The sequence below is a fragment of the Triturus cristatus genome, chromosome 7, assembly GCF_964204655.1.
Source record: "Triturus cristatus chromosome 7, aTriCri1.1, whole genome shotgun sequence".
Classification (NCBI taxonomy): Eukaryota; Metazoa; Chordata; class Amphibia; order Caudata; family Salamandridae; genus Triturus; species Triturus cristatus.
Genome location: NC_140590.1, coordinates 1,487,366,680 through 1,487,377,982, shown reverse-complemented (window position 1 = coordinate 1,487,377,982; position 11,303 = coordinate 1,487,366,680). Strand labels below are relative to the sequence as shown.

The following is an 11,303-nucleotide window of genomic DNA, read 5'->3' as shown; positions in this document are numbered from 1 at the left end:
TAGAAGCTTATTTACAAGCCCCTTGCACCACTCTTACGTCACTTATCCCATATTAAAAATGACTCAAAAGTGGCGCCAGGGGCTTGTAAATCTGCCCTCTAGTATTTGTTTATTTTAGAAGGAGAGTGTATTAGGCGAGGTTACCAGGTAACACCATGTTACCGAAACGCAGTGCTCGAGGTGTAGAAATTCATCTGACAAATCGTTGATGTGTATTTCGGTACTGATTCATTGCAGTGGATAGAATTGAATTAACACATCTGAAAATAATACTTTATAAAAAAATAAAGGCCAGGACTGAGGCATTACCTCCTTCATTAAATGGAGTCATATTGTAACCTTAGCAACAGGGCATTCTGTTTGACCAATAGAGCTCAGGATATTACTCTCCTTAAGTACCTATCTGCTTACTTCTACCTACCTTGTGATGTAGTGGTAAGGTGTATGCATTAATTGCTACGCTATTATTGTCATAGAAATAACGCGTGGAGTACACTGATAAAGTATCACACAGAGTCAAATACGGCATACATGTGCCCACTTCACTGAGCATGAAGAGTTAGAAATAATCAACATTAAAAGATCAAAAACATAGCAAGACGTGAGACTAAGTACAAGCAGGATCATTTAATAACAGAGTGAAACTGCTTTACAGTCTAAGCAGGTGATTCACAGGATCTCGAAACCAGCCCCTTAAAGATGTATTCAGAATCAGTCCTTCCATGCTCCCTTCCCTGGCTCCAAAGAATCATTCATTGCGGCACGTTTCAATATGATATGTACATTGTATGGATTAGAAGCAGCTGTATATTCCTTCATATGTCACCACTGCATCTCAGATTTCGCTTTCAGGTACATCCTGACTGAAGCATAACCACGAAGTTCATATGTCTTGACCTGTGGGGAAGCCCTTGCCCAGTTTATTCCTGGTACTGCAGATCACAGGACACGACTGCATACTCCTGCAGGAAGGAGAAACAACTCTGATTACAGATGCACTCGCATAAATCCACAGGGTGGCAGTACATACCCAGATAACATTTTATTTTACACTTAAGGAATGCGCTTTCCTAGATACGTCAAACAAAAAGATCCCTTTGGGTTCTTTATATAGCATACAGTACAAACCTGCTCCAACCAGCTCACATACAATCAAAAAACACTCACACGCACCAAATAGAAACCAAGGGGCAGATTTATGTTTCCTGGCGCATCCCTGCAAATCAGCAAGGATGCGCCAGGAATGATGCGTCACGCAAGTTTACCCTTGCGCTACACATGATGCGCTGCATTTACAATGCGGCGCATCATGGCGCAGGAATAAACAGATGCGTGACGCATCCGATGGCGTAAGGTTGGCGCAGTGCTTCAGTTGCGTCGCAAGCGCGACGCAACTCCAGCACTGTTCCAACCTACCCTATCCCTAACATGGTGCGTCAAGCCTTACGCCTGCTTCAAGCAGGCGCAGGGTTTTGACGCATCAGCGTTGGGAAAGTGACTCAGTCAAATCTTAAAGATTTGACTGAGTCACTTTTCAGGGGCGTTCCTGCGAGGGAACGCCCCCCCCTCTGTCGACACGCCCACGTGAAACCTGACGCAGGTTTTACGTGGCGCAGGGCTTTACATCGTGACGCATCTCCATAGATGCGTCACGATGTAAATATGGCGCAACGTGGCGCAGGGTTTACACCACCGCTGCATCACAAAAGTGACGCAACGGCGGCGTAAAAGTGGCGCATCTCCAATATAGATCTGCCCCCAAGAGCATAATATATAAAAAATATCCTGTATCTTTTATTAGTAAACAAATATCATAAAATATATAAAAAATGTAACACATATATCTCATTCATACACATATATTAAAAACATTTCATTAATGGTACAGCGGGAGAACCTTATAATGTTCAGAAAAGACAAACTAACAACAACCTGCTATCTATCAAAGCACTGCAAGTACATGGAATTAAATATTGTTCTTCCCAATTTAATGTATTGATACCATTCCGTTTCTTCTCCTTAAAGCAGATGTTGTTTTTAAGTGCTTTCTTCGATCAAAAACTGTTCTGTTAAGGCCAGGTGTTGTTACAGTGTTTCCTAAAAAAGCGACGCGTTTTGGTGGTATCGTTATTATTCACCACCTTCTTCAGGCTTCCAATTGATTTTAACACCTCTCCCAGATCATTTATCCGATATTCGAAATGATGGAGGACAGCATATCCCTCCTTTTGCGAAAAACAATTTCTTTCATGGGTAAACCCCAATCTTGCTGCTCAGTATGGGGGCACAAAATATCCTCCCTCAGCAACTTCTTTTATGGTGTTGTTGATACTTAAACCAACCGAAGTGAAGCAGTAACCAGGGACCACAGCCTCATTGGTTAGAACTGTATTCTTGATCCAAACTATCCTGACCACTGGAGCTATGGCCTTAAACAGTACAGATATTTCAGAGAGTGGATAAAAATTTCCTAAATGCGATGATACTCCACACCGGGACTAACAAGTCTCCACGCCTGCTCCTATTTTCTTCCCGTAAAACGGTGAACCTTTCCTAGATACGTGCAGAGAAACTGTGACAAATTTGGAAAGCAATTTATTTATTTATTTTTGCGTTCTTTGTAGTGTACACTTGGACCAAAGATATTAGGGGCATATTATCAAGAAACGGCGTTACAATTATCGCTAAAGCGGCGATAATGGACTTGATAATATGCTCTGGAGAATTCCAATAGAAGCCCACGTTCTGGTGTCAACATGGGCTTCTATTGGAATTCTCCAGGGCATATGATCAAGCCCATTATCGCCGCTTTAGCGGCAGTTTTCTGCCGCTAAAGCGGCGATAATTGTAACGCCTTGCTTGATAATATGCCCCTTAGAGCGCTTTACAAGAGAACAGGAAGCATGTTCTGGTTAACAAGCATCATAAAACAACAAATTAGCACAAGGAACAAAGAGCCAGATGTACATAGACTTCTGTTTCCGATTTCCTAATAGTGAATTCTTGCCATTCACTATTAGGAACTTGCAAACAGCTAAGTACACCAGTGTTTTACACTGTTTGCGATTCCCAATGGGTCGCATTGGACCTACCTCATCAATATTTGCCACCCATTGGGAATAGGCAACACTCTGAGGGGCAGACCACCTGGTCTGTGACTTTTTTTTTTTTTTAAATAAAGCAGTTTTTTATTTTGAAATGCAGCCTGTTTTCCTTAAAGAAAATAGGATGCATTTAAAAAAAGAAAAATGAAAAGTTTCCTTTTAATTTTTAAGAGTAGGCAGTGGTATGTGGGACTAGTGCCTGCTCTTAAAAAATGTTGGTGCCTACATTCACAAAGGGAAGGGGACCCTTAGGGACCCCTTTCCATCTGCAAATGGGTTACCACCTCCTTCACGGAGTCGGTAAAATATGACTGTTTTGCAACCACCTTACGGTCGCAAAATATTCATACATGCCACTGTGACTCGTTATTAGGAAAGTACTCCCTTGGCACGCCTCTTCCTAATAGCGACTCGCAAACCCAAATTGCGATTGTGTAATAGCTTACTGAATCGCAAATAGGGATTTGTACATTTAAAGATTTTCTTTTCAGGTCGCAAACAGCCATTTGCGAGCTGCAAAAAGCTTTGTACATCTGGCCCAAACAGTTTATACCAGTTGGGAAGTTACAGGATACGTTAGTATTTAGCTAACCTTCATACTAAACCTGCAGTGGTTTACCAAGAGAGAGGAGAGAACAACCATTTTGTACCAGGAACAACAGGTTAAGCCAGCGTAGGAGATGCAAGCAACAATCCCCATTGTAACCAGGCAGTCTCTCAAATAAGAGTATTTTGAAAAGCTGCAGATCCTTCCCTATGGTGAGCGAGCATCGCTCCCCTTGTCAGCTCCTTCAAACACATGAAAAATAAAACGATAATAAAACCTGTATTATTATTGTTTATTTTTGAACAGTGTGCCAAGTTGTGAGGGCAGGGGCTGGGGGGTGACAGGCACTGAGGGGGAGTGATAGGTGCACTGCCTTCACTGCTCATGATCGTTTGACCACCCGTCTCAGGCCAGCAAAACGGTCATGTGCAGTGAAGCTCTCGCCAGCCTGCCTGCCCGCCAGCCTGCATTGCCAGGTTGGAGAGAGCAGACTCAGGCTCCCAGTCTGTCTTGGAGCACACATTTGCGGCGCTCAGGCCAATCCTGAAGCTGCTCTCATGCATGAGAGCAGCTTCAGGATTTGCACCAGGGCAGTCTGGGAGCCTGTGCCTGCCGGCAGTGGAGACAGAAGAGCGCAATGGCGCAATGCTGGATGGCGGCAGGTAAGTTCTTTGTTATTTTTTTATTTTTTTTTCTTTCACTCCCATCCACCCTCCGCTAGCCTCTTTTCCCTGACATGAGCAACTCCTGATGTTAAATTCCCTTCTGAATGTGAACAGACGGGATTGTGCAAAGGGCAAATAGAAGGGAGTTCTTAAGCCTTGTTGCACAGTCAAAGAAGGTTTGCCACATGCTGCGTTCTTGCCTGCAAGTTGAAGGTTTGAGCATGTGGGACTGTCCCTTAATGATGTCAAAGTCCTGAAAAGCCCTGTATCATGATAGCAAAAGGGCAGTGACAAAAAGAGTCCATACAGTGTAAACCGAAATATAAACACACTGTTAGAGGTAATGGTGGAGTTGGACAGCCATTATGGCATAATAATTGGGCATGAAACTTTCAGATTAACTATTTGCTTTTAATCAGTGCACTATCTGTAAGTACATTCTGCATTTGCATGGATTGCCTTTCTTGGTTATTGCAGGCCAGATGTCTTAAGTCAATTTGCGATTTCTTGATTGCAAATGTTTGTGATTTGCAATGAGGAGATAGCAAACACTCATGTACAAATGTGTCTTAGACACATTTTTCAATTCCCAGTGGGTTGCAATAAGACCTACTTCATTCACATTCATGTGGTAGGTCTCACTTTGAGACCCATTGGGAATGTCCTGCACTCACAGTGGTGACAGCCTGCTGGGGTCAGCAAACCACCATGTCTGTGATTGCTTTCTAAATAAAACATTTTTTTTTGTAATGCAACCTGGTTCCCTTGAAGGAAAACAGGATGCATTTCCAAAATAAAAATGAAAAGCTACTTTTTCATTTTTTAAGAGTAGGCAGTGGTCCGTCTGACTATTGCCTGCTCTTGCAAAAAGTCGGTGCCCACATTCACAAAGGGAAAGGGATCCCTTACTGACCCCTTCCCATTTGCGAAAGGGTTGCCACCAAATTGAAGTTGGTGGTAACTGCAAATGTTTTGCAAAACATTCCTACATATGTATGCGACTTGCTATTAGGAAGGGACGCCCTTAACACGCCCATTCCCAATAGCGACTCGCAAACTCTATTTGCGATTCGATAATAGATTACTGACACACAAATAGGGTTTGGTACATCAGAAAATGCTATTTTCTGGTTTCATAAAATCATCACTTTTCGTGTAGGCATATCACAATAATATGCTTGTCCCTTGTTTACAGCTGGTTTAATTTGGCATACGAATTTCATGCAAAGGCAGATCTCAATGTTCTTGTTAGTTCCCCTTTGCATAGAATACATTGGGTTTGGTGCTACGTGATAGCAATTTTGGTGCTGTGCTCATGTCAACTTTTGTTACAAAATGTTTGTTGTGCACAACAGTTGCTATTTGCGGTACAACGGGCTGCTTTCGCTGGGAAGCTCCTTCTTGTATCGCAGAAATGCTTGCCCAAATATATAGTACATCTGCGCAAAAATATTATTGAAAAGTGTTTGTGTTATTGCTGCTTTTCTTTAATTTACCAATTGGATCATACAGCTCTGCAAGATGGCCAACACGCCCCTTATGCTTGATCACGGAACTCATTACATTCTCTTTCAAAGGTTTGAGAGCATTTTTCTTGCCCCATTCAATGGGTGATACTCTGGTGGGAGGAGCCAGGGCTGGATTGGGAACCAAAACCGGCCCTGGCAAAGTGCTCGGCTACCCCCCTCCCCAAGGGTTGGAGGTGCGGCTGATCTGTTTGCCATGGCCGGTTTCGGACAATTTCGTTACAGCGGCCGATATTGCAGCAAAGATGCAATAAAGGCCCTGTAACAAAATCGGCCCCTAGGGGCCCAAAACCGTCCATCAAACCTGGCGGCCCACCAGGGAAATGCCCGGTGTCCGCTATGGCCAGTCCGGCCCTGGGAGGAGCTGTCACTATTATGTGTGCTTTCTGTAGAGTCGCACATAATTCCTGGCATTTTGAAAAAGGAGCTATACGTGTGACAAGACTAAACAATCCTTGGTTCTATGCAGAGCATGAATACACTTTCCCAAAATTTTGTCTTTAATACATTCACCCATAATCTTTAACTTCAAACTCTCATGTAGTTCTGTAGGGCCTACTGCAACATAAGGACAGAAGCCTGATTTTGAATTATAGATGAGCTTTTCAAATTCATTTATAGTGATTTCTAGGAAAGCTAACTTTATGAAGTTTTGAGTTGTTGCAGATGACTGGATTGTAGTATCACTGGAAGCGTTTGGCTGAATAAGAATTAAAATCTAAGGGGCATATTCTCAAGCTCCTATCCCCACATGAACGTCACTTTTTCTGACATTCCCGTGGCGATAGGGTCAGCGCCTTATTCTCAAGGCAGCATTAACCCACTTAACGTAGCTTTAACCCACGTTAAGTGGCTTAACGCTGCTTCGAGAATAAGGCCTCTTTCACGCTTAACGCTGCCTTGTACATAAGGCGCAGCCCCTATCGCCACCACTAAGTCGGTAAAAGTGATGTTGTGGTGGCGATAGGGGCTTGTACATATGCCCCAAAGTTTTTCTGGTAATGTTTACAAACCTAAGCTATGTGCATGACTTGGGAATTATTTGAACAAACCTGGTAAGGAAATACAAAGCAAGATAAAACTTTGGATTTGGAGTGATGGAGTGCAGTTTTGCCTGAAAGCGATCTGTGATAGTATGTGCACTTATGTGGAACAGTACTCTCTTTCTGAGCATGTTGTCAATTGAAAAAACATTGTTTAATATAACACAGTGTAATATCCAGCATTTCTTACCTTCTGTATCTCTGCCACTGGGTTGATGAGATCCACATTGGGAAGAGAAGGCAGATCCAGTCCCTTTTTCAGTTGCACTGAAAAGTTAGCAAGGCAGCACTAAATCAGTAAAGCTGATGTAGCTGAAGTGACTATTGCAGTTAGCATTAGATGGAAATGATACTTACATATAATACTACATTATCAGATGAATTATTGTTTCATTTTTAAAAGGTACAACATTGTTATGGACGATCTCACCATTTTTTATTTAAGTATCATATTTTCACATATAAGGTCCCAAGTTAGAAAACATATCCACATGGGCAAAGTACACTTCATTTTTTTTACCAGTCAACCACATTTTAACATAGCACAGAACATCTGGCTCCAAACCCCCTGATATTTAATATTTGAACAGGACTGATGAATGCAGATGGGATAGCATAGTGATAGCATTGTGTACACTATACCCTCAGTAAGCCTTTTAGTATTTGGAATGTAGGAGACATGTTGTTGGACAGAATAGTTGTTTATGGTAAAGGATGTGTACCCATGCACTGAGTGCCCAACTGTACTGTTGTCTGGATCTCCAATACTGATTTTTGTTGCCATAGACAAAAATGGATCAATCATGCGTGCAAGACATAGGCCTGTCTCATGGATTGCAATCTTGTTATGCCAGTTGAGGCACCCAAAGCACTACCCTCATAGTAGTGGAAATCTACTTCCTTCACCAAGAGTGAATCAGCATGAGCGAGGTGGTGGCAACATACCATGTTGTGATCGGTAAAAATGATCAGGTTCTGTTCACTCTGTCTTCAGCAAGCGGGCCTGGGCTTCCCAAAATGGAAACCAAGTGTCCTCTATGCAATGTACAATTACAGGTATCCCTTCCTGCACAAAATCTATTCTGTCTGTAAGACAGGCACCCTTGGAACATGGCGCAAGGATGCCTGCATTGGTGCTAGTCAGCATACAGTGCACCTGCGCTAGTGAGTAGAAGTACTCGTTATAATGAAGGGTAAACCCAAAATCACTGGGACCTGGGTGTAGAACAGCATAGACAGTAGTGGTCCCAGTTATAATACATCAAACGAGGTGTATAAGCAAATGGACAAAATATATATACAAAATCAAGAGAAATTGAATAAGTGTTGGAGTGTTATTTGATCACACTCTACACATAATGCAATTTTTTAAGAACAATTTTTACAAAAACATCATAAAAGCCTAGTTGATGTGTCCAACTAAGTGCAAGGGGAGGGGGGGTGATTTGAATGTACATTCCAAGAATCTCATTTAAGGTGTGATACAAAATTTGTCATGATATATTTGTACGGTTTTTGAATGCACTATTTATGTTATGGCACATTTATTTGCTTTATGTGCGCTGTATAAGCTTCTCAATCATATCGATATTTTGTGAGTTTAGCTATATATTTTTTTCAACAAAGTAAACAAATGTCGCTACTGCTTTCAAGAAATTCTGTGGTAATGTACTCCACTTCAAATTCCATATATGCTGTTTATTTTGTATAATGTTCAGATTGAAGAAAGCATATTCATCTGTTGTAATATCTATGTTATGGGCTGTATGTCTAAGCAGTCATTTTTATCCATGCAGGAATATTAGATTTTTCCAACATGATAATTTGTTTTAATTCACGGCATTAACACACAATCAATTCTGGCCGGTACATCAATCCATTGTTTCCTAACGATAGACGATTCATAGTCTGTTTTCCTTTCTTACGCATTCACAACCGACACTTAGCGGCTGCACCTTACAGAAAGTCACGCGGTGCCCGGCGTCTCCCGTTAAAGTCAGTGCATTCACTAGCGGCGCGCTCTCTGCGAGTGAAGAAGCATTCCTAACTAAGGAGGGTGAGTCATTTGGAGAGGGTTATATTTCCTTCATGTTGTCCCTGACGACGCGTCTTATGTGTTTTAGTAAACCGCAACATGAGTCAAAAATGTTCTCAAAGCGACCCTGTGTGTCTTTTAATATTCGGCCTGGTGCGATTTATTCACGTTCTGTGAGCCGTTCACTACATGGCTAACTGTTATGTCTAACCCCGATAGAATGGCTAAATTCCCCCGTGTTTAAATTCACTACCAGTACGATTTACAAAATAACAAACATTCTCCTCACATGAGCGTGAAGCAGCTTCTGGGTATGCGCTCTGTCTTTGAGTAGTTTTATACATGTAATGGTAACGAGCGATAGCACACTTTAGATCACATCAGTGCGTCACGCGCTCTTCGTTTTATTTAATGGAAAAGGCGTTTTTCTTTGGATTATGAGATCGTTAGCATGACTATAGATCACAGAACACTGCTTTTTAATTTGCTTACAGGACACTGCTTCTTAAGTTGTTTTCTCTGTCAATATACTGGTTAGTTGCTACCTGATGGCTTTTCTCATGATTTCAAGGTTCAGGCACTGATTGTGTTTCTCCTTTTTTCCCCTCCCGCCCTGGGATTTGAAGAAATTTTTGAACTTACCCGCTATAAGCAATTATGATTAACATCACTCCGCGACCAATGGTTTTGACCATGGTGTTTCCAGCAGTATTTACACTGAACTGAAGTAATATTACGGATCTTTTCGCCAGCTGTTGAGTAAGTTTACGTCCAAAACCTTTCATGGGTTCCCTTTTTTATTCAGTAATTATAGTTCCCACAATGGGTTTCAACTGACACCTTATTTTTCAGGTGTTCATCACTCTCTCTTTCAATTTGGAGCCTTCGGAGGCCCTATCGCCTGTGACGGCCTTGTGCGCCTACTAGGCTTGTTCATTTTTTCCTTACACGGTAATTTTGAGTATTTATTTAGCTTACTTTCTGGTCTATTTAATTTCATTGACCTGATGAGTCCTTATCTTATTGTACCCCTAAGTGCCCCTGCCCTTTTCACTTTCACCTTTGTCCTGAGGAAAACCCCGCCAGTAAGGATTGAAAAACCTACTTAGCTTCAGGGGTCGAAACATCGACATACTACTGCTACCAGTATTGCCAACAGTGCATGTTACATTGTGACTTTTGTACATGGTTATGCAATTGATTGTAATTTACCTCTCTTTGATTGTGCTTGAGAATATGTGGCATTGAATAATATGCCTCTCCGATTGGATTGTTTTACTAAATAGATTTATTTGTCACTTATTTCACTACCTCAATCAAATCACCCCCCTCCCCTTGCACTTAGTTGGACACATCAACTAGGCTTTTATGATGTTTTTGTAAAAATTGTTCTTAAAAAATTGCATTATGTGTAGAGTGTGATTAAATAACACTCCAACACTTATTCAATTTCTCTTGATTTTGTATATATATTTTTTCCATTTGCTTATACACCTCCTTTGATGTATTATATCTGGGACCACTACTGTCTATAGTGAGTAGAAGTACAGCCCATGTTAAAAGATAGAGTGCACTTCTGCTCTCCCCCTTTCACAAAAGATAACAAGTTTCCCTGCTACGTTCCATTGCATCAAATATTAAAAAATCGGCCCCTCTATCTTATATTACTGTTAGAGAGAACCCCACGGTGAAGAATAATTATAGCAGAAATGAACACATTAAGAATAAGGGCATGTAAACATTTAAAATAGGATGTGAATGTGGTTAAGTCTTCCTCTTTTTCTTAATTCACTAGCTTGTAAATTGTGATTAGACAAACTGCAAATATCCACCGGAGAGGCAGACTTGAAAAATCAGGTTATTCTATGCTCAAACACAGGGAAACCACCTATGTTTGGCAGCCTACATCAACACAGCTCCCCATGACTATTCTGAATTGATTTTATCAGCAAGCATATACAATCTAACCACAGAGTACTGTCCCTGGTTAAACTGGTCTAATACCGTGCTGGCACATTCAGAATAAAGCTATAGTGACCTGTCCAGCCTGTCATGGACTTTCCAAGATTGAATGGGAGTAATGCCAATCTTGCAGCAAAAAGGGTCCACTGTGAGTACCTGTCATGATCCTGTCCACTTGTGATATAACTAGTACCGCAAATGAGGAACTTACTTGGTGAATCCCTTCGGCATACTCTGGACAGAAAAGAATCACCACTTCTATTTAGGACACTTTATTATGTCTTATTTTGACTTTTGAAAATGGATAATCCATCACAACTGTGACGGATAGTTTTCCAACTTTTAACAAGTATATTATATTATAATCCACTTGTAATAAGGAATGCGAGATATCCGTCATGTTTGTGCGGGTGTAATCCAT

The 11,303-nt window shown here is 41.4% G+C and overlaps 1 protein-coding gene across 1 annotated transcript in view; it reads right to left on the bottom strand.

Moving 5' to 3' along the window:
• Window positions 1-606: 606 nt before the first annotated feature.
• BPIFB2 (BPI fold containing family B member 2) overlaps window positions 607-11,303 on the bottom strand; it is a 60,307-nt gene continuing 49,610 nt past the window's right edge. Inside the window, exons 15-16 of the mRNA XM_085619258.1 lie at window positions 7,076-7,152; window positions 607-962 (exon numbers count right to left, since the gene is read on the bottom strand). Coding sequence (XP_085475384.1) covers window positions 921-962; window positions 7,076-7,152 — 119 coding nt within the window. The 3' untranslated portion in view covers window positions 607-920. The remainder of the gene's footprint in view (window positions 963-7,075; window positions 7,153-11,303) is intronic.